Source organism: Aegilops tauschii, chromosome 4 (genome assembly GCF_002575655.3).
Source record: "Aegilops tauschii subsp. strangulata cultivar AL8/78 chromosome 4, Aet v6.0, whole genome shotgun sequence".
NCBI classification, from domain to species: Eukaryota; Viridiplantae; Streptophyta; class Magnoliopsida; order Poales; family Poaceae; genus Aegilops; species Aegilops tauschii.
The window spans coordinates 512,153,662-512,176,043 of NC_053038.3; the positions used below are offsets into that span (position 1 = coordinate 512,153,662).

Consider the following 22,382-nt stretch of genomic DNA (forward strand, 5'->3'; position numbering starts at 1 on the left):
TTAATGGGCCATACGGGAAAGGAGAGAAAGGCCTCAAAAGGTGGCCGCACCCCTCCCCATGGTCTGGTCCGAATTGGACTAGGGAAGGGGGCGCACCCTTCCTTCTTTCTCCTTCCCCCTTCCCTTCTCCTACTCCCACAAGGAAAGGAGGAGTCCTACTCCCGGTGGGAGTAGGACTCCCCCCTATGGCGCGCCTCTCCCCTTGGCGGGCTGCCTCCTCCTTGCTCCTTTATATACGGGGGCAGGGGGGCACCCCAGAGACACAACAATTGATCCTTGAGATCTCTTAGCCGTGTGCGGTGCCCCCCTCCACCATATTACACCTCGATAATACCATTGCGGAGCTTAGGCGAAGCCCTGCGTCGGTGGAACATCATCATCGTCACCACACCGTCGTGCTGACGAAACTCTCCCTCAACACTCGGCTGGATCGGAGTTCGAGGGACGTCATCGAGCTGAACGTGTGTAGAACTCGGAGGTGCCGTACGTTCGGTACTTGATCGGTCGGATCGTGAAGACGTACGACTACATCAACCGCGTTGTGATAACGCTTCCGCTGTCGGTCTACGAGGGTACGTGGACAACACTCTCCCCTCTCGTTGCTATGCATCACCATGATCTTGCGTGTGCGTAGGAAATTTTTTGAAATTACTACGTTCCCCAACATATACTATATACTTTATATACATGACACATGTGGTGACGAAAGTCGGGTCAGCTCGTTGAGTACCCGCAAGTGATTCTGATGAGGGGGCTGAAAGGACAGGTGGCTCCATCCCGGTAGAGGTGGGCCTGGGTTCCTGACGGCCCCCGACTGTTACTTTGTGGCGGAGCGGCAGGGCAGGTTGAGACCGCCTAGGAGAGAGGTGGTCTGGCCCTGGTCGGCGTCCGCGGTTACTTCAAAATAACACGCTTAACGAGTTCTTGGTATTTGATCTGAGTCTGGCCATTTGGTCTATACGCACTAATCAACTACGCGGGAACAGTTATGGGCACTCGACGTCGTGGTATCAGCCGAAGCCTTCGTGATGTCAGCGATGGAGCGGCGCGCGCCGGATTGGACTGGAACGCCTGCTAGGCTAGGTCTGCTTCCGGCCGCCCTCGCAACGTGCAGGTGTGCAATGGGCGATGGGCCCAGACCCCTGCGCCATAGGATTTAGACTGGCGTGCTGACCTCTCTGTTGTGCCTAGGTGGGGCTGCGACGTGTTGATCTTACGAGGCCGGGCATGACCCAGGAAAGTGTGTCCGGCCAAATGGGATCGAGCGTGTTGGGTTATGTGGTGCACCCCTGCAGGGAAGTTTATCTATTCGAATAGCCGTGTCCCTCAGTAAAAAGACGACCCGGAGTTGTACCTTGACCTTATGACAACTAGAACCGGATACTTAATAAAACACACCCTTCCAAGTGCCAGATACAACCCGGTGATCGCTCTCTAACAGGGCGACGAGGAGGGGATCGCTGGTAGGATTATGCTATGCGATGCTACTTGGTGAACTTACCATCTACTCTCTTCTACGTGCTGCAAGATGGAGGTGGCCAGAAGCGTAGTCTTCGACAGGATTAGCTATCCCCCTCTTATTCTGGCATTCTGCAGTTTAGTCCACCGATATGGCCCTTTATATACCCATGCATATGTAGTGTAGCTCCTTGCTTGCGAGTACTTTGGATGAGTACTCACGGTTGCTTTTCTCCCTCTTTTCCCCCTTTCCTTTCTACCTGGTTGCCGCAACCAGATGCTGGAGCCCAGGAGCCAGACGCCACCGCCGCCGACAACTCCTACTACACCGGAGGTGCCTACTACTATGTGCAGGCCGCTGACGCTGACCAGGAGTAGTTAGGAGGATCCCAGGCAGGAGGCCTGCGCCTCTTTCGATCTGTATCCCAGTTTGTGCTAGCCTTCTTAAGGCAAACTTGTTTAACTTATGTCTGTACTCAGATATTGTTGCTTCCGCTGACTCGTGTATGATCGAGCACTTGTATTCGAGCCCTCGAGGTCCCTGGCTTGTATTATGATGCTTGTATGACTTATTTATGTTTTAGAGTTGTGTTGTGATATCTTCCCGTGAGTCCCTGATCTTGATCGTACACGTTTGCATGCATGATTAGTGTACGGTCAAAACGGGGGCGTCACAATACTGCCAGACCATTGCATCATCATCTGTTTTGAGCACAGACTCTTTTATGATTTGTTCAAGGCAGTACCACTCTTCCATCATGGTAGGGGTAAATATCCTCCTAAAAGTAAGTTTAATGTTACTCCCATCCCAAACTTCAGAGACTGTCACACATTGCTGGTGACAAATGGAGTATAAAGGCCAAAACTGAACAAAGAGTGGGGAGGTTCCAAACCAGATATCCTCCCAAAATCTAATCTTCCTACCATTTCCTACTACCCATCTATAGCCAAACTTAAGAGCTTTGGCAGCCCACATAACCCCTTGCCAAAAATTGGAGGAGGCCTGTGGCCTACATGCAAATATATTAGGAGCATTCCTAATATACTTGTTGTCTACAATGGTTTTCCAGATTTTGCCCTCATCTTGGGCATATCTCTTGACCCAGCTACCCAGCAAACACAGGTTAAGATCTCTGATGTTAGGGACCCCAAGTCCTCCATGTTCTTTCTTCATACAAACTAGGTGCCAATTGGCCAGATGAAGCTTCCTGTTCCCCTCAAAGTCACTCCAAAGACAATGAGCTAGCCGACTGTTAATCAAATCTAGGGCCCATTTAGGAAACTTAAAGAAGGACAGCAGATATATAGGAATACTAGCTAAACAAGCTTTAATGAGAGTTAGTCTAGCAGAGTAGGACAATAGCTTTCCCCTCCAGCCAGCCATTCTCTTTAAAATCTTATCAATAAGAGGCTGGATATCTTCCCTCCTCAGTTTATTATAGTGTAAAGGAATCCCTAGGTATTTTATTGGAAATGTACCAACAGTACATCCAAAGGTATTCACAAAGTTGGTTAATTCTTCCCCCTCAACCCCTAAAGGAATGAGTTCACTCTTAGCATAGTTGATTCTCATACCTGATACTCTCTCAAAACAAGTCAAGATCATTTTCAGGTTAGCAGCTTTAGGTTCATCTTTGTCCATGAAGAGGATAGTGTCATCTGCATATTGCAGACATATCACTCCACCAGGGATAAGATCAGAACAAAGCCCTTTTATCAGGTTATGAGAAGCTGCTTTAATGAGCATTCTAGTTAGCACATCTACAACAATATCAAAAAGTAAAGGAGATATAGGATCTCCTTGCCTTAGTCCTTTGTTGGTTACAAAGAAGTCACTATCAACCCCATTGACTTTAACTCCCACAGAGCCCATGTGAGTAATTTGATAAATCCATTTGGTCCAAACAGGACCAAAGTTTCTTTTTTGGAGAATCTCCATTAAGAAATCTAGGTTAACCTTATCAAATGCTTTCTCATAATCTAATTTAAGAACAAGACCTGAATTATCAGAATGATAAGTAGAATGCAAAACTTCATGAGCTGTCACTACACTTTCAAGGATGAATCTCCCTTTTATGAAAGCTCACTGGTTGCTAGAGGTTAGGAAATTCATAAGAGTAGCCAGCCTATTAGTTAGCACCTTAGTAAAAACCTTAAAAATACAATTCAGCAAACTAATAGGTCTGAACTTCTTCATTTCAGTAGCATCTTCCTCTTTAGGAATGAGAGTAATCATAGCAAAGTTTAACCTATAAATGTCAAGATTTCCTGCATGGAAGTCATCAAACAGGGCCATGATATCCTGCTTGATAACTTCCCAGAATTCTTGAAGGAAAAGAAAGGATAGGCCATCTGGTCCAGGTGCTCCTTTAGAGTATGAACCAAAGATGGCATCCCTCACCTCTTTTTCAGAAAATGGAGCTTGGAGTGTTTCATTATTATCCTCAGAGATTTTCTCCTCATTAGAGAAAAAATCTTGACTTAAATTGAAACCTCCTCTATCTTCCTTATTAAAGAGATATTTATAGAAATCAGAGGCTATTTTAAGCATTTCTCTTGTGTCTGAGGTAGAACCATCAGGACCAACAAGGGAATGAATAAGGGTTTTCCTTCTCCTTTGGTTGGCTATAGCATTGAAGTATTTGGTGTTTTTGTCTCCCTCTAGTATATCTCTATCCCTAGATCTTTGTCTAGCTTTGGTTTCCTCTTTAATCCAGATATATCTAAGCTCTTTTAGAATATTCTGCATCCTAACATTCTCCACATCAGAGAGACAAGTTGTTTCAGATTTGATATCCAACTCATCATACTCTTCTGTGAGAACAGTTTTCCTCTTCCTAATTTCTGCTTCTACATTCTTACTCCATCCTTTGGAGAATTTCATGAATCTTCTAACTTTCTCTTGCCACACATCTATTGATTTGCCTTTTTTGACTAGAGCTGTCCAGTTTTTGATGGCCAATTCTTTGAAATCTTTATGTAGCAACCACCATTTTTCAAATTTGTAACTGGAGCCCCTAGGACTGCTCCCCAACCCTGAATCCCATAGAAGGGGAGTATGGTCACTCCCAATTCTAGGGAGAGCTTGGGAGGTGCATAGAGGGAACATAGCCTCCAGCTTAGTGGTGCAACAAATCCTATCTATGGTAGTCATGATGTTATTCTCTTGGTTATTAGCCCAAGTGAATTTCCTACCTGACATCCTAATTTCTAGAAGACTCCATATCTCCACCCAGGCATTAAATTTATCAGCCCATTGATGGTTAATATTACCATTGCTTTTGTCTTGCTGGTATCTAACTAGATTAAAATCTCCCCCTATAAGAGTGGGCATTTGGTCATCTACAAAGAGGCTATGGAGTTCAGAAATAAAAGCATCTTTAACCTCCTCATATGGGGACCCATAAACAGCTATAACTCTAAAACAGGTCCCACTAGATTTAACTTCCAGGTTGCAAGACACAGAGTAATTCAGTGAGCTCCATTGCAGAACCTCAAAGATATCTGCATCAACACCAACCAAAACACCTCCAGCAGTGCCTACAGCAGGGAGATGATGCCAAAGAAAATTCTTGTTTCCACTAATGGACTTAAGAAAGGCAGTAGTAAGCTCTTCTTTCTTGGTTTCCTGGAAAGCAACTATACTAGCATTTGTCTTAGTTAGTGTATCAATGATACATGTTTTTTTCCTGGGGTAGTGATACCCCTGATATTCTAGAATAAACAATTCATATTAAAAGAGTGCTTTCTTGGGGTGCTTGCCCCGCCCATGTTTGGAGATTTTAGACCAGATAATACTCTGGTCATCAGCAGCAGTAGAGACCCTGTTTAACCCCACAGGTGTAACAGGAGAATCTAATCCAGTTTCATGATTTTTCAGCCCAACAGGCTTACCCAGGGGGTCTATGTTCTCTACACCATCTTTTCCTAAAGTGCTATGTATAGAGTTCCTAGCTATGTTTTATGCTTGAGCATTATTTCCCCCTAAGTGGTTAGGCCCGGCAGGCCCCTTAGGGATATTTCTCTTAGAGACTACAGAAGCATAGCTTTCTCTATGTTCATCAATCTCTACCCCTACCATTCTAGCTACAGAAATAAATGCAGGATCATGAAAATTCTCAAATGAGTTTTTCTTAATTGTACCTTTGTGTTTACCTTTAGGCTCTTCAAGGTTCTGAACTTTCTTTGATCCCATAGCAATTTCCATGATTGTTCTCCCACCAATGTCAATCCTGGAGCTCTTCCTCTGTGCCTGAACTGGGCCCCATTTTTGCAGAATGGGTTGAGCTTGGGTTGTGTTTGTGGTGGAAATTGGACTGAAAACCACTTCCTCCTCATTCTCTATTGCCTCCCCAGCCTGGTCATCTAGCATGTTGATGTTAACCTCCTCATCATCATCTCCAATCTCCATCTCTTGCAACATTCTAAAGCTTTCATCCAAGGAAATGGGGTCCTGGAGTTGCTGTAAGTAGGACAGCACATTTTGCTTAACCTGGTGAGGAGTTCCAGAGGCAGAACCATTCCCCCTAGACTGAGATGAGGAATTTTTTGCAGTGTGGTGAGAGCCTCCAGCCCCATCATCACTATTGGTGCTGTTTAGCAATTCTTTTTCTTTACTTTTCTCAGTGTCTTCATCTAGAAGATCATCCTGATCAAGTTCCTCTACTGGTGGTTCCACAAAGATCTTGATCTTGTACAGCTTGTCTCCAATACCAAAAATTCTTTCAGCAGGAATCTTGGTGAAGTCTTTGCATCTGATTTTGATTCTAACCACCTCAAAGAAAGACTTAAAGTTTCCTTGCCAATCTACATAAATCAGAGTGCCCAAAACAGAAGCAAATTGCTCTAAAACTGACCATTCTGCCCAAGTTGGGGCCACTCCTCTTAACTGAAGCCAAACAGACTGGAGTTCTGCATGAAATTCCATCTCTCCTTTCCACACCTCAACATTGACTGAAACTCCATCGATCTCAGGCAGTCCAAAGTTGGGGTAGCCAGCAACTGTTTCTACAGGGATATGAGGAGGGAATTTGACTAAGAAAGTCCAGCTGTCTAGCATCCTGATATGCCATGGCCAATTGGTTTTGTATATGACAGAGAAGTTATGAGCTAGTTCTTCTTTAGTAACCTCCCCAGCTTCTATGTAAACAATCCCAACATTTTTTCTGTTTCCAACATGCTGCTCATTGACATCTGGGACATCAATCTTGAAGAAACCTAAGCCTGAAGCAGCACTGCCCACATACTTAGCACAATTCCTAGGCTTCTTTCTAACTGGACAGTCATCTACCTTGTGTGTCACCATCTTGCAGATGAAACATGAAGGGGGTTTTGGGCACTAGGCCTTATGATGCCCAGGCTCTCCACATGTATAGCAGGTAACATCACTGTAGTCACCTCCTGAAGAATCCTTGGCCTTGTTGACATTTTTGTTTTTGTTTTGTGGCTGCTTCTTCTGCTGCTGCTGAGCCTGACTGTTGTTATCTCTGTTGTTCTCTACTGCTGACTGCACCAAGGTAGCTTGCCCCTGTTTCCCCTGCATCTGCACCTGAGGTGGTGCCTGCCCTTGGAATTCCGGACCTGGTCCTCCCCCTTGCTGGTGCAGCTGCTGATTCTGCATCTGACCTTGCCCCCAATTGCCTGGCGCTCCCCACTGGTTCATCATCGGTGGCGGCTGCATGAACGGCCCCTGGTACCATGGGGGAGGGGCACCCTGAAAGCCGAATCCGAAGGGGAATTGCTGCTGCGGGGGGCCAAACTGCTGCTGCGCCCACTGGTTCTGCCCGCTCCCTCCATGATCCGCTTGGCCAAGGTGGCCATCTCCTCCCCTCTGGTTCCTTTTCGGGTCGCGTCTGCCTCTCCCCCGACCACGCCCCTGAGCATCGGCCATCTGGATCAGATCTGAGAAGTTGGGTTGCTCCCCTCTCCACTCACTCGCAGAAATTGAAATAGTGGGCACTGTAAGGCGGTGTCGATCTTGATCGCAGGCAGGATGGCAGTCGGCGGCGGAGAAGGAGCGGCGGCGGAGAAGGAGCGGCTGCGGAGAAGGAGCGGCTGCGGAGGAGTGATTTCTCGATCCAGACGAGGGCCGAGGGGGGATTAGGGTTTGTGGACGCGTTCCTCCCCCACAGCTGCCCAAAGTAAGCCCTGATGGCGTCCTCTTCTTCCTCACGTGGCTGCTCCACCTCAGCCCGCCCATCCACCTTTTGACTCGGGCCACACCTCCTCCTCACTTTCTCACTGACTTGTGGGGCCTTGCACGGTGTCCCTCTCGCAAAACAGAGGATCTCGCCGACCTTGGCGACCAGCGTCTTCTCCGGCGAGGCCCTGCTCAGCCGCTTCCCAATTGAGTGCTGCTGAAGGTCCACTCCTTCTGGCGTCGCCCGAAACCCAGGATCCGCCGCCCACTTGAGCGGGGAACCAAGGACCCAGGCAGCTTGCTGGAGGCGTGGCGAACTCGAGATCTCACCGGCGAAGCTCATCTGAGAGAGGGCTGGAGAGACCAGAACGCTCTCCACTTGGCTCTACTCGCCGGCGAGGAAGAGTTCATCTCCGCGCGCGCCCACGCAATCACCTCCTCTGGCGAGGTTTCCTCCCCCACCGTTTTATACTATGATCTTTTCTTTTTGAAATAGATACGATCTTTCAGTGTTTGTTAGTAGCAGTTTTATTCAGAACTTTGCTTGCTTTCAGTTTTCCAAACAGAAGAGAACTATTCAGATCAATTAAGATTTAAAGAGGCTTGTAACAAACATGCAGCGTGACTGTGTGAGCTGCTGCTGCCCAAGTGATCACTCGTCCCAAGCCACCCGCTCACTCACTATGGGCGTTTCCAGCTTTGGCAACAAGATAAGATAGCTCACAGGAGCATGAGCCACGGGGCAATGGGAGGGCGCTGCTTCCTGAACCTCCTCCCCTGCTCCACGACCCCCTGCAAAGACAGCGTCGGCGTCGGCATCGGCACGCCCGGTTCGTCGTCATGCCGCCACTCCGTCCACCACCACCGCGCCAGAGCGCGCGGCCCGAGGAGAAACGCGGCCGCCAGGGTGTCCTGCTCCGCCGCCGCCGCGCAGGCGCCGCCGTCGCAGAGCACAATCAAGGTACCACTGCCACATGCAGAAGGGGAGTCGTGGCCGCTTGCTTGTCTTCTGCTTGGACTGTCGTCTCTGACGCCCTGCTGTTCCCGTGGCGACTGACTGCTTAAGGTGGTCATCGTCGGCGCGACCAAGGAGATGGGGAGGGCGGCGATCGCGGCGGTGAGCAGGGCGCGGGGGATGGAGCTCGCGGGCGCCATTGACACCCAGTGCATCGGGATGGATGCAGGAGAGGTGCGTGCTTGCTTGCCCACCACTCGTTCCCGTGTGCTCTGCCTCTGTTTTTTGCTCTGCTTCAGTTTGTGAGTGCTGGTGTTGTTTCTTCAGCTAAGTGGCATGGAAGAAGCCCTGGAGATCCCGGTGCTCAACGATCTCACCATGGTTCTCGGCTCCATAGCGCAGGTATCGATTAGCATCTTCATCCGTGGAATGATGATTTATCTATCATGTGCTTCTTGTCGGGTGCGCGTTTCACTGACCGCAGGCAGATTCCGCTCTTTTCAGACAAGAGCGACCGGTGTGGTTGTTGATTTCAGTGAACCTTCATCTGTCTATGACAATGTCAAGCAGGTACATTATCCAATGAATTTATGTATGAGCTCCATGGGCATGCATCCAGAATTGCAAATGCAGATTCAAGTAGGAAATAGCAAACCAATACTAGTAGTACCTCAATAAAGCATGTCAGAAACCACAACAATGTTGGTACTGTAATGCCATTCGGGACTAAATTCATACGCTGTTCAAGTAGTGATCTAAACGCTATTATATTTCTTGACGGAGGGAGAAGTTGGTACTCCCAGTCCCAGAAGATGCAGAATAAGATCTTTATTTATAGAATGTGAACTGAATTGTGAAACATGGTGGATGCTAGCTTTTCAGGTTAATGATTCATTGATACACGCCTCAGACTCTGTAACCTCTCCATGAACACCTGGATGCATTTTGAGCCAATAAAATTCACCCTTTATCGGAAAAAATGAACACTTGGATGAAATCTACTAATACACTATCTGGCCACCCAAAAATGGTTCACGCAGGCAGCAGCATTTGGCTTAAGCAGTGTCGTATACGTTCCGAAAATCGAGATGGATACAGTAACTGAACTGTCAGCATTCTGCGACAAGGCAAGCATGGTAAGGCTACTACTACTGCTCGATTGTTTCTAAAATTCACCATGATCAGAATATTCAAACATGCAACCTTACATTGATTTCATGACCAGGGTTGCCTGGTCGCGCCAACGCTGTCGATCGGCTCGGTGCTCCTTCAGCAAGCTGCAATCCAGGCCTCATTCCACTACAACAACGTGGAGATAGTGGAATCAAGACCTAACCCATCGGTACGAAGCACTCCCGACAAGTTAACCCTCTGCATTCACTATGATATGCATGCCTAAGGAAAACGTTTACAGTGCGCATCCATCAGGAAAATATATAGATACTGTTGTCTAGATGTGCTATCAGCAATGTGCAGACTGCTAGACTGATGTTTTTGGCTTTGACAGGACTTGCCATCGCCAGATGCGATACAGATTGCGAATAACATATCTGATCTTGGTCAGATCTACAACAGACAAGATATGGATTCCGATAATCCAGTAAGCGCAGCACAAATATTCAGAAATTCTACTTTCAGTGTGCATTTGAGTTATCAATTTTCATCTCTATAATAACAACTTGAAAACAGTAAATGATGTGTTCTTCACAAACTGACTGGTTAGTGTTGAAAAGGCAAGAGGTCAGGTACTTGGAGAAGATGGGGTGCGTGTGCACAGCATGGTTCTTCCAGGGCTTGCGTCGAGCACGTCGGTCGTTTTGTCGGGCCCCGGAGAGGTACTTAAGCTGTAATAATACTTTTGACTGAACTTTGGATTAACTGACGACAATACCATTATTTTCAGGTTTACACCTTGAAGCATGATGTTACAGACATCCAGAGCCTAATGCCAGGACTGATTCTGGCAATACGGAAGGTGATACGCCTGAAGGTAACTGGCACTGCACTTTTCATGTGGTGTACATGAGACAATGTCTTATTCACTGAAAAGATCGCTACATCTTTTGCAGAACTTGATTTATGGTCTGGAGAAGTTCTTGTAGGAAATGATCAAGTCACATTCACATATCATGAGAACTAGAGGTCATTTTTTCGAGGAAGAGAACTACAGTTTTTGATCTTCCAGCTGTTCACCATAAGAGATAAATAGGATTAAATCAATTCCTTGGCTCATAATCAGATAAGTGCCAACGACAAAGCGGATCCGAGACCTAAGAACGCGATGCAGAGTTTCGAAAAGAATGGCTCCATGCATAAGATGACACTTCTGATAGAGGTCTAGACAATGAGCAAGCTGATGACAAGCTCTCATGTGTATACCTGGTGGCTTACTATACTGTTAGAGGCTTTTTCAGAACCATACTCATAGAGATAAATGATACCGGTCACGCTATGATGCGGGTCCTTTCCGGTGTACCAACTTTTTTTTGGAACTCTAGTGTACCCTTTAACTTGGTTTCGTCTACAACTCTGAAAGCACTACAGGATTGCTAGACAGAAATCACTGCCTACAAGGCATGAAGAAATCACACAGGAGCCTTGTAACTACAAACATTGGTTCAAATATTCATAGCTGCATCAATAGTGCAGGATATATCCTCAGCGCAGATGAGAATCCCAGGGCAATCCATGCACAAATTCGACATATTAACCGCCGATGCCAAAGAAAAGCCATACAACCTCTCAGCATTGTATATGCAGCATATCTATGCCATACGCAGGCAAAAAAAAATGCTAATGGAAAAATTATCACAAAAGAATGTCGCAGCAGCATAACATGGTTCATCTTGAACCATCTAGTTTTCACGGTACACTTCAATCATACAGCAATAACCAACCATCCCGTTTGTGAGCAAGGTAGATTTTTTAACTAAAAAACCCAACATGCAGATTAAAGTGTCAAACTGGTAGGATTAAATGTCTTGAAAGACATTAACAGAACAGTGTAACAAGACGAAACCATATCGAACAGATAAACTATCATGTGAGCACTAGTATTCAAGCCATGATCTTCGCGGACCTCATGTAAAGACTGTCCACAACCTTCCCAACGTTTGAAATTGTTTCGAGTGTGGCAGGGAAGATAGCCTCGGTTTTCTGCTCCTCAAAGATAATGAGGCAACCAGCACCTTGATCCAGAGTACCAGCAAATTTCTTGTCAAGGATCATCTGTGACAACTTCTTCTCGACATGGTCAACTGGCAATTCAATCATCTGAGCGACATGCTCGATCTCCACCCTCGAGTAGGGCTCAATCAACCTGCAGAGGTTCTGCTCCAGAAGGGTATCATACAGAGATGAAAGATGCCTGTGGACTATAGGGTCCTCCTCCAGCTGCGCTTTGAAATCACGAAGGGCGGTTTCAAAGTACTTGAGAGATCTTTTAGAGTAGGCATCGGCTACGGCTTTCATAGCATCAACATCAGGACCCACATACTTCAGGCTGGCCTTTGATGAGATTATTCCAGCAACATCGTCAGCCTGGTTGACCATTATCTTGCACAAGAGCATGTACTTCAAGCTGAAGATAGCTCTTGGGTCGTCCAGTGCGTTGAATGCCTCGAATGCTTCAAAGAAGTAGCTGTAAGCAGTTTTGTAGTCCTTCTCTTCCGCATGAAGGATTCCACTCTGCAGATCAATAGTGCCCTGCTGAGCTGGTGGGACATAAATGGCATTCGCCGCTGTTCTTGCAGCGGTCAGTGAAGCTTTGGCCTTAGGCAGGTTTCTCAGAGAGAAGTGGAGTTTGCTTTCCAAAAGGTCAATGTCCACAAGAAGCAACTTGTCATCAAGTCTCCTGACTTCCTTGATAAGTCCAGTAAGGAGGGTCAGGGCTTCAGTGTACTCCTGATTCTCCAAAAGAAGGGCCGCTAACCTTGCCTCCACACGCTGCCTGAGAAAGGTACGTTTCTCTGCACGGGTCCATTCCACCATCTCCTTGCAGAGCGAGATCTGAAGATCAGATGTTCCAGGAATCTTGGCGACGGCATCAATGATTCCACGGACAATTTTTGCAGTCTTGGCCTTGGGAATCAGTGAGAAAAATGGCCTCAGCTGGGTCAAGAGATTTCGCAGATCCTCGGCACGGTTCTCTTTAGTGAGGGAGTTTGTAAGGTTGGTAATCGCAAGCTCTTTTGTTCTCAGTGCATCTGCAGATGAAGACGGGTCTTGGATCACGCGGTAAAGGATCGAAATTGACTCTGAAGCATCCTTAGCCTCCTGAGCTTTTTCAATTGACTCAGTAGTAGCAGGAAGGTACGATGACTCCATTGCAGAAGACATGATCCCACCCTAAACTGCAAACAAAAAACAAATGCCAAGTTACGAGGTGTTACAGAATATCAAATTAATAACACATGCCAATACATAATGCTAAGTGAACTTATGAATTTTCTCCACGGCACCTCCAATTAACAGATGAAGAACACAAGGGTGTGCATGAAACCCCGACCACTACAGATGTCGTTTACTTTAGCGACACTAACCAAGTTAGTTCTAAGTTCTAACACTATCTGGAGTAGCTGATCGTGGCAAATGAACCCACATATACCATGAAATGTCAGGAAACACACGCCGTACAAAAATCTTCAGTACAAAGTGGCTACTAGTGTTCCGAGTCATCGTCGATGATATAAGCACCATTATTCAGATTTACAGGACAGCACCTAGAGTGCCACACTGGGCAGAATCGTGTGTCTCAACAGCGTTCCAGCACCATACTGTCAAGGAATCATCCGGGGTGCTAAGTTGGCATAAATCAAAATATATATGGTGTCCAATTCAGGTAGACGTGTTTGTCGGAGCATGAACTAATTAAATCGGTGAAACCCTGTGCTACACCAGCGTCTCTAACAAATCGGCAGTAGAATCGACAATTGCCCTTCACCAAGCTAGGCTGCAACAGGAACTCGTCAAGCCTAATTGCCATAACCAGAACCCCTGAACCCTAACCCAGGGATAGGGATAAACAGACACAAGGCATGGTAGAACCGTGCCGCCCTCAGCAAGATCCAGTTTCTCTCTACGCTGACAAGCTCGACAGGCTTCCAGAACGAGTAGGTCGATCCAGCAGCGGGTTTTCGCGGAGTAACAACGTCGGCAGATCCAGTTGCCGTCGGCACCGCCCCATCGGCGGATCTAGATGGCCGCGCGCATCCTAAAATCGGGGAGGCACCAGCGGGGCTTAGCTAATCGGCGGATGGCAGGGGGGCCGTACCTGAAAGGCCGGCGGAGGCGCGACGAGAGGGAGAACGGGGCGGCGGCGGCGGCGGCGCGAGAGGGTTCAGACCTGAGGGGTTGGGGTGACCGGTGAGGAACCGAAGGAGTCGGGGAAAGTCGGGAGAGGAAGAACGTCCTGTATAGATGGATTTTTTTAAAAAAAAACTTTGTATAGATGGATTTTGAATATGAATCTAGGGCACGTATAAATTGCAAGGTTTCAAATTAACAGTTTTTTTTAAAAAAAACTTCGAATCTATTCATCAACTATCAAGGTGGTACAAATAACACTAGAACTATGAATTACATCCAGTTCCGAAGACCACCTAGCGACGACTACAAGCACTGGAACGAGACGAAGGCGCGTTGTCGTCATCACACCTCCCTCATCGGAGCCGAGCAAACATTGTTGTACTAGACAGTCGGGAAGTCGTCGTGCTAAGGCCTCATAGGACCAGCGCACCAGAACAACAATTGTCACCGATGAAGAGAAGTCTAGATCGAAAGGATCCAACTTGTAGACACGTAGACAAGCGAAGACCGGATAGAAGCAGATCCACCAAAGACAAACGCCGACCAGATCCAACGAGATTCGCTGAAGACACACCTCCACATGCACTCCGACGACGCTAGAAACATCGCCGAGACGGGGGCTAGGCAGGGAGGACCTTGTTACATCTTCAAGAAGCCGCCTCCACCTCGTTTTTCTGAGCATGGCACAAAACATAACAAAAACTACAAAAAAATAACTAAAAACGGGGCCCTCCCGCCAGAAAGGGTCGGAATCCACCGCACCTCCATAATCCAAGGACCATAGGAGACGAGGCGGGCCGGCGACGGCGCCACCGGGAGGCAGGGAAACCCTAACTCGGAGGTTGTAGGAGGCAGGAGCGAAGGAGTCAAATTTACAGTTTTGCTTTGGTACGATGCCTTAAAAAGTTTATATGAATCTTCAGTGGTGCCACGCCTTTACATGTGGCACTACCACACTCTCGGATTAACAAAAAGTGACAACACGTTTTTGTTTTGTTACATCGGCGATACAAATCTTAGCACAAACAAATCAAATCCAAACTCGATCTACGCTTCTAAGGAACAAAAATGAATCATCTTCGTCTTTTTTGTTTCTTCATGTGAAACTTGAACATATATTTGAAATGTTGTGTTATGATATAATCATCATATCAATGTTATCAAAAAGAGGGAATGGACAAATTGTGGCCTATGCACCCTTTTCAAGAGGACCAACGAGACGGCTCCCCACTTGTTCTACAAATGTCGGTTCACTTTTGGCATTTGGAGAATGGTCAAGGATTGGCTCGGATTAGGGGCTCTAGAAATGAATCAATAAGTGGTAGAGCGCATTGCCAAGAGTTGGTGGACCATCGTGTCGAGACCGATACTGCAAACCGGATGGCCATGGCTTTCACAAAGAAAGCGACACAACCTTTCTACATTCTCATGCTTATTCAGGATGAGGCCAAGCTTTGGGCACCATAAGGGCTAGGTACTTGAGCACCGTCGTGCCGCGAGAGTAATCCCTATTAAGTATGTAATCTTTTTCCGAAAGGCTATGTTGTGGAGCCGTGAGAGTAATCCCTATAAGTACGTAGTCTTTTTCTGACAGGCTATGTTGTGGAGCCAGTGATCTGTACTCTAAGCTCCTTCTTAATTAATGAATGAGGCAAAACCTTTTGTCTATGTTTAAAACAACAATTTCAATTAGTAGTATGGCAACATATAAGAGGGTGGTAGCACTAGATATTTTCCTTCCTCATGAGAGGTAGGTCGAGGAGGATTCAAGTATAAGTGTGCAATTATACCATGACTGCCACCGGCAACCGCCCAGCTAGTTCGTCGGAGCAACAGCTTCCATCGCTCTTGCGTTATCCATCAGACGGATGCAGCATCATGGACGAAACAACAAACCAAGAACATAGAACGGACCACAGCTTATCAGAAGCACCAAGACTGACCAAAGTCGCAAACCATGACTTTTAAACTCTTTTAAACCCTGTCTGGACGACCACAACAAGTTCACAACAGCTGTCTGTATACTCTCAACTATACACCCCCGGCTAGTTCATACAAGGGTTGGTTCACAAGTCCACTAGTTCACAACAACAAACGAACGGTCTCTCTCACTCACTCTCTCTGCATCACCAGCCTAGGCGAAGGGGTCGTTGTCCGACACGCCGCCGCCGTCCGCATCATCATCTTCGTCCATGGCCTGTAGACCATCTTCATCGTCCTGCAGTTGCAGCACACCGTCTTGCAGCAAATACAGGAGCTGCGCGTCCACCTGCAGCTGCTGCATGAGGTTCGCATCTCCCTGCATTGCTTGGATCTCTTGCAGAAGCGCCGCGCCATGCGGGAAGTGCGGCGCGTCCCCTTGCTGGTCCTGCGCGGGGTGCGCGGCCCCCTCGTGGAGCACGTTCATGAGGGCGGTGGCCAGATGACTCGTCTCCCTGTAGCTGGCCAGAGCGTCCTTCCACTCCTGCGAGTCACTAGCGCTGTCCTGCATCACTTCCTCCACGCTGAGGTTCTTGGCCTCTGGCAGGTGCTTGAGGATGGAGTAGCCAGCCGAGTCGTTGATGTCGACCATGAACACTGGTGAGAGCGAACGCCCGACCACTTGAGCATGGCAGACACTGTGAACAGGTAAAATGGAGATAGGTCAGTGAGTAGTTGTGGATGTACATACTACATACCCAAGAAAATGTTCCAAGAACATATATATTTAGAGCAAACTCTACTTCAGGGTGTCAGGATAGCATGTCATAAGGTATACACCATTGGGAATTTGCATGTCTTCGTGTTCAGGCAACGAATAGTCAAGTGCATCTTCTAAGTTCTAAATGCTGCACATACAAGCTCCACAAAAAGTTTACATGCGCAAAAGAACAAAGTGCAAGGACAAACTGCATGGTAATCATCATTTAGCAAAAATAAGGCCGCGAGGTGCACAATTTCATTGTTTAAGGTGGCACTGAACAATAATAAGCTTGACATTCTTGGTCTGCAGCCAAAATTTGGCTGGCCAATGTCTGGACAAGCCAAAACTTGCCTTGACCCAGCCTGACAGTAGTGGAATTACATCTAATCTCCAATTTTGAATAACCATGCCATATTCTTTGCATAACATCATTTTCAACTTACCATATGTAATACCTATCATCTGTTGCTTGTTTCTGCACTCTTCCCAGCAGCTCAATCTTTACTACGCCACCAATGCACAGGGCTGGGCGCGGGAGTTTAAACGTCTGCAGTTTATTTTCCTGTAAAACCAAATTAGATGGCATCAGTAAGGTCATTGCAACATCAATACAGCATGTTGATTTATTTTATCAATACAATATCACTGATAGCATAACGCAAAAAATGCATCCAGCTGGGGGAAAACAAGCATGCTTGATATTGGGTACCAGGCCGGTCCTTAACTGGTTTTATATTAGGGATTAAAATGTGTCCAGATACATACGAATCAAGAAAAAGCTAAAAGGTCTTATATTAGGGAACAGAGGGAGTACATATTTTTCGATAAAGGACACTTTTATTATCTCAAATGTAGCATCAAGCGATACAAAGCACTATGAGTTAGCTTGGATTCTACATATAATTGACCCTTCCTAATTCTGACAATTCCTATTCTGGTCTGGCAGGTGCAACTGCTGCGCTCTGCAGTTACCATGTCTGAACTGAACTAATCAGCAGATCCTTTGCTTTAGTACAGTAATCTCTCCTGCTTGCCTTCTTCCTCAATCTGCTTGCCCCAATATACGTCCAAATCAACTTCATCTAGCTTGCAAGACGGTTACAGGAATGATCTCTCAAGCAATAATAAATCCTATTGAAATTGTGAAACAAAACCATTTTCAAAATTGGGCTCTGAGACCATACACATTTGCTATTTACACCAGGATGCAGGTTGTAGCTTTCTCGGTTTCACAGTACTTGGCATTTTTAACAACGTGTGTCTATTTAGCCATTTAGGCAATCTTTTTTGAGAGCTTCATGCCCCTCATGATTGTGTGGTTGGTGTAGGTTAAAAAATGTCAATGTGATTGGGTTGATGTGAAGCTACAGAAATATTGAGGGAAAGTGTGCAGGCGCAAAATGCGAAAGTAGTTCATCATTTGTTTTTGGTAAGATATGACCAATATTTATGAAATGAAGTCAATAATATCTTCCAGTTAAAGAAACTGATCATGGCGGAATGGCTATAAATAGTTTAATACTCCCTCCGTTTCTTTTTAGTCTGCATATACAATTTGTTAGAAGTCAAACTTCGTAAAATTTGACCAATTATATATGAAAAAAATATCAACATTCACAATATGAAATCAATACCATTAGATGCATCATGGAATTAATTTTCATATTATATAACTTATCTATTGTAAGTGTTAATATTTTTTAAGATAAATTTGGTCAAACTGTACATAGTTTGATTTCAAACAAATTTTAGATGCAGAGTAAAAAGAAACGGAGGGAGTAATAGAATTCGTCAATTTGCTAATCTGTAGATAGGTCAACAAGAGAGAAGGTACAAAATCACCTGTAACATAAGGAACTCAGGCGAGGTGTAAGTCCAGATGTAGTTTTCATCAGCAATTACTGCTTGGTTATCATCATCATCTGTGATAAATGACTCTGATGGACGAGGAAGTTTGCAATGGCCCATCCGGAACCGCACCATCTTTGAAGAGTATATAGGATGCCCAATCTGAAAGAATGCTGGCAATTGGAAACAAAAGGCAATGAAATCAATCATCCGACAAGTAACCAAGGGAGAAAATTTACAATATCATATGTTTAACAAAATACATTACTTTGCATTGCTCAACCACCTGGGAGTATTAACCAAATATAGCCATTAATTTACGTGGTGTTATGGACCTCCTTCTTTTAACTTAATTTAGCTCTACCTAAGACTATAATAGGTAAACCCCTTAGTCACCAATCCACGTAACGTCATTGGGTAGATTGTTCTGGCTAGCTAAGAAGCTTTCTACACTTAATATACTGTTCCATTTATAGGCAGATCTGAAAACTGTATATCCTTGGTTTGTCCACCCCATAATTTCCATTAAACTAGATACGTCGACTTTCAGAATCCTATTGACATCAATGCCTACATTCCTTATCATTCTGCCAATTGCCTAATTATCCTCGCCAGATCCTGTAGCTGCGTCAACTTGCGGAACAAGATTGCTAGTCTTTTCTAAAATCCCCTTTACACGTGTCGTTTTGGATGTAGAGTTATGTAAAGTTTCAAACCTAAAATTTCGCGCCTTCGATAACGGCACGGACTCATTTGTCGTGTCGACCTAGATGACCCGCTGGACCGATTTGTTCTTTACGAAACAACCATCAACGGGTTATTTATTGCCAACGGCGAAATGTTCATATTCACGGTCGGAACGAATCCGACAACACGAAACGGTCTGATTCACCGTCGGAAAGAATTCGACACAAATAAACGGTCGGAAAGAATCCGACACAACGAACAGTCCGATTCTCACTGTCGGAAAGAACCCGGCACGACGAAACGGTCGGAGTCGGATTCACGGTCCGAAAGAATCCGACACAATGAAACGGTCCGATTCACTGTCGGAAAGCATCCGACAGCATGAGCACACACAGAAATGAAATGACTGATGGCGCAGCATTAACCTGAGGGTCAATTTCAGATGTCAGTCACCTTATATATAGTTGTTTATATAAGAAGAGAGAAGACTACCTTTGAAGGGCTGTATCCTGATCTCGTCGACGACGCAGATGTCGGAGGCGAGCCTGTAGGTGAGCGTCTCGGGCACGTTGGGGTCGTCCTGGCCGGCGCTGGACCAGTAGGAGAAGCGGTTGTTGACGCGGTCCTGCGGCTCGAGCGTGTTGTCGATGGTCTCGTCGGGGAAGTTGTCGGTGCTGGAGGCGCCGACGCAGTGCAGGATGCAGTCGGCGGGGGGCCCGGCGGCGACGAGCGCGCCGTAGAGGTGGGAGTAGATCCTGTGCTCCGCCTGCGCGGCGGCGTTGGCATCGACGGGCCCGGGGTCGGGGGCGGGCGACCTGCGCACCTCCACCGCGGCCGTGAGCACGGCCAGCTCCGGGAACTTGCGCACGCACACCTTCTTCAGGAAGCCGTTCCCCTCCACTGCGCGCAAAAGGGGCCGAGGTTCTCATCCATTTCTAGCAAGAGAACTGTTTGTGTATGGAGGGGGAAGGGGAGGGGAGGGGGGAAACGGACCGAATCTGCGCCAGGGGCGGGAGACGGTGGCGGCGCGGGCGAGGTCGGCGGGGTCCTGGAGGCGGGCGAAGACGCAGGCGGAGAGGTCCGGGCCGACGAGGTCGAGGAAGCCCGCGGGGTCGCCCTGCTGCGGCTTGGACATGGCCATGGCGGTGGCGCCGCGCCCGACCACGGCGAGGAAGGGAGGGGCGGCGAGTGGGATGGAACGGCGGAACGCGTCCGACCTCCCCCTTTGCGTTTGCTTCCGTCCGTTGCTCGCTCGCTGCGGCTGCGCCTGCGGAAGGGAGGAGGGGGGAGGGGCAACCGGCCGCTGGTTTTTTTTGGTGGTTTTGCGGGGGAGGGGAGGGAGGGAGGGAGGGGGAGGGCCCCGCGCCTTTTGCTGCGGCGCGTCGCGTGTGCGTGCGCGTGTGTGTCGTGTCCGGCTGCGCCCGCCGGTCCGCACGCCACGTGGCACGCCGAGTTGGCTGGCGGTCCCGGGCACGGCGCCGCGCCGCGATGTGCTCGTGCCTGCCCGTCCGCCGGGTCCGCGCGGGTCCTCGCCCCGTCTCTGCCTCCTTTGCCGTTTCGGTTCGGCCCGGGCGGCCCGCGCCGCGCCCTTGGCGTGTACCGTATCTCCCCGTCTCTCCGCGCGCTCGGTGGGGGAAAGATGCCGCCGCTCGCGCATTTTCGCCACGGCCCAGTTCGGTTCACGCTTGCATTTTTCTGAATTTATTTTAGGATTTTTGGCGATGCGCGTAAATCTCAAAATGGTATGTCGGCTTAATTTCTTGAAAGTGCTCATAGTGGTAAGATGTACGCGTGTGCATTCATAGAAATGAGTGTATGCGCGTATATATGAGCGCTTACGTCTGTACCGTGTTAAAAAAGGCAAAGGGTTCAAGGGGGACTATCGGGAAACTCCCCGCAATACCCGTCCGCCTTTTGCAAAATGCTTAATGATCTTCTTCCTTCCCAATGGTTTGTGGGTGACGCTATCTTTCTTCGCCGATGAAGATCTCGTTGGCTCAAGGACTTTGCCGTATTGGCCAATGTTAGTTCATTGGTATAAGATTTCGGACAACCCGGGTGGCTCAAGCGGCTTAGAAACCAAGGAGGATTCCCTTGATGGAGTCCACTTGGCAGTGCAGACGATTTCTTGCTGCAGCGATGCTCTTCTCGGTGTGGGTGATTCCCGCCAACAACAATTTGTTGGTGTTACGGCATCTCCGACGCCAACCCTCAAACCTACCGTATCCGTCTAGACCGTGTTTTCCGGACTACGAAAGCCATCTAACGCGGTCCTGTATCGGTCCGCACGCGGTCAGGACGTAATTTCTCCCGCAAACCAAAGACAAACGTGTGTCTGTGGGGGAGGGGGCCTTTGCGGGAGTCCGGACCGCTCCCATGCCCGCTTTTGACCACCCCGGCCCACCCAAATCCCTCATCCCTTACCCGCGTGCGTTCCCGTCCAGCGCCAGCTGCCCGCATTCACGCCGCTGCAGGCGGCGAAGCTCTGTGGGAGAGCCTTTCCATAAAGATGAAGCATGTCGTGGCCGCCTGGCAGAGCCGGCAATGCCAGGAAGATCGAGGCCGGCTTGCCGGCCAGCTCGCTCGAAGTCTCCGACGACGAGGACGACACTACGATGGAGACGGGCTCCGACAACATCGCCCCAGCTCCTGAGCCTCATGTGGATTCCGACTTCACCATGGAGCAGGCGCAAACGCACTACAACGCCGCCACGACGGAGGTGCAGCCTACGCCGACGCCTTTATCGGTGTTCCAGCAGGCGTAGGAGGAACAACGGTATATGGATTCTACACTACTAATTCATTTACACATAGCAATTCATGGATTCTACACTACTGAATCGTGTTCCACTAAGTATGGATTCTATGTTACTAAGCAATCCATGGATTCTACACTATTAAATTTCTACTAAGTATGGATTCTACACTAAAAAATATTCTACACTACTAAAATTTCTACACAAAGCGGGGAGAATATCATACGAAAACCAATATTCAATGAAAACTTCGTGGAAACCATATTTTAAAGTTTTGGAAAAATCTGGAAAAAAAAATACGGGATGTTAAGAGGGTGATGTTTTGTTGCCACGCAAAATTACAAGTTGAGACGCATTACGAGATGTGAGTTATGAAAAAGACAAATTCAGCCCTGAATAGTGACATTACTGTTCGGCACTATTCAATGTTGATTTTTCTTTTTCATAGCTCACATCTCGTAATGTGTTTTAACTTGAAATTTTGCGTGGCAATAAAAAATCATCCTCTTAACATCCTGTGTTTTTTTCAGATTTTTTAAAAACTTTAAA

General features: G+C 47.4%; 3 protein-coding genes across 5 annotated transcripts; 1 reads left to right on the forward strand and 2 right to left on the reverse strand.

Annotated features, from left to right (window-relative positions):
* Positions 1-8,223: 8,223 nt before the first annotated feature.
* Positions 8,224-11,031, forward strand: LOC109779402 (dihydrodipicolinate reductase-like protein CRR1, chloroplastic). 3 transcript variants are annotated; one of them, XM_020338019.4, is made up of 10 exons: positions 8,224-8,558; positions 8,664-8,786; positions 8,880-8,954; positions 9,057-9,122; positions 9,593-9,688; positions 9,778-9,894; positions 10,060-10,152; positions 10,286-10,387; positions 10,456-10,542; positions 10,622-11,031. In XM_020338019.4, exons 1-10 carry the CDS (start codon positions 8,328-8,330, stop codon positions 10,652-10,654), a joined length of 1,023 nt encoding a protein of 340 aa, XP_020193608.1. In that variant the 5' UTR covers positions 8,224-8,327; the 3' UTR covers positions 10,655-11,031. The 3 variants fall into 3 exon arrangements, with proteins under 3 accessions (XP_020193608.1, XP_040243599.1, XP_073353272.1); XM_040387665.3 differs by having other exon boundaries at positions 8,226-8,558; positions 8,880-9,122; positions 10,622-10,694; positions 10,792-11,031; XM_073497171.1 differs by having other exon boundaries at positions 8,226-8,558; positions 8,880-9,122.
* Positions 11,032-11,373: 342 nt separating this feature from the next.
* On the reverse strand, positions 11,374-13,979 carry LOC109779401 (26S proteasome non-ATPase regulatory subunit 11 homolog). Its single transcript, XM_020338016.4, has 2 exons — positions 13,825-13,979; positions 11,374-12,904 (listed from the first exon to the last, which is right to left on the reverse strand). Exon 2 carries the CDS (start codon positions 12,888-12,890, stop codon positions 11,610-11,612), a length of 1,281 nt encoding a protein of 426 aa, XP_020193605.1. The 5' UTR covers positions 12,891-12,904; positions 13,825-13,979; the 3' UTR covers positions 11,374-11,609.
* Positions 13,980-15,798: 1,819 nt separating this feature from the next.
* Positions 15,799-20,415, reverse strand: LOC109779400 (F-box protein At4g00755). Its single transcript, XM_020338015.4, has 5 exons — positions 20,071-20,415; positions 19,570-19,977; positions 18,385-18,563; positions 16,986-17,104; positions 15,799-16,477 (listed from the first exon to the last, which is right to left on the reverse strand). Exons 1-5 carry the CDS (start codon positions 20,216-20,218, stop codon positions 15,994-15,996), a joined length of 1,338 nt encoding a protein of 445 aa, XP_020193604.1. The 5' UTR covers positions 20,219-20,415; the 3' UTR covers positions 15,799-15,993.
* Positions 20,416-22,382: the final 1,967 nt, after the last annotated feature.

Coding starts and splice junctions, on each gene's coding strand:
- LOC109779401 (XM_020338016.4), bottom strand. CDS start 12,890: ATGTCTTCTGCAATGGAGTCATCGTACCTTCCTGCTACTACTGAGTCA.
- LOC109779402 (XM_073497171.1), top strand. CDS start 8,328: ATGAGCCACGGGGCAATGGGAGGGCGCTGCTTCCTGAACCTCCTCCCC. Junction 8,787..8,879: donor TCGGGATGGATGCAGGAGAG/GTGCGTGCTTGC, acceptor TTGTTTCTTCAG/CTAAGTGGCATGGAAGAAGC. Junction 9,123..9,592: donor TCTATGACAATGTCAAGCAG/GTACATTATCCA, acceptor TGGTTCACGCAG/GCAGCAGCATTTGGCTTAAG.
- LOC109779400 (XM_020338015.4), bottom strand. CDS start 20,218: ATGGCCATGTCCAAGCCGCAGCAGGGCGACCCCGCGGGCTTCCTCGAC. Junction 18,564..19,569: donor CAGGATACAGCCCTTCAAAG/GTAGTCTTCTCT, acceptor TCCAATTGCCAG/CATTCTTTCAGATTGGGCAT. Junction 16,478..16,985: donor GATGATAGGTATTACATATG/GTAAGTTGAAAA, acceptor ACCTGTTCACAG/TGTCTGCCATGCTCAAGTGG.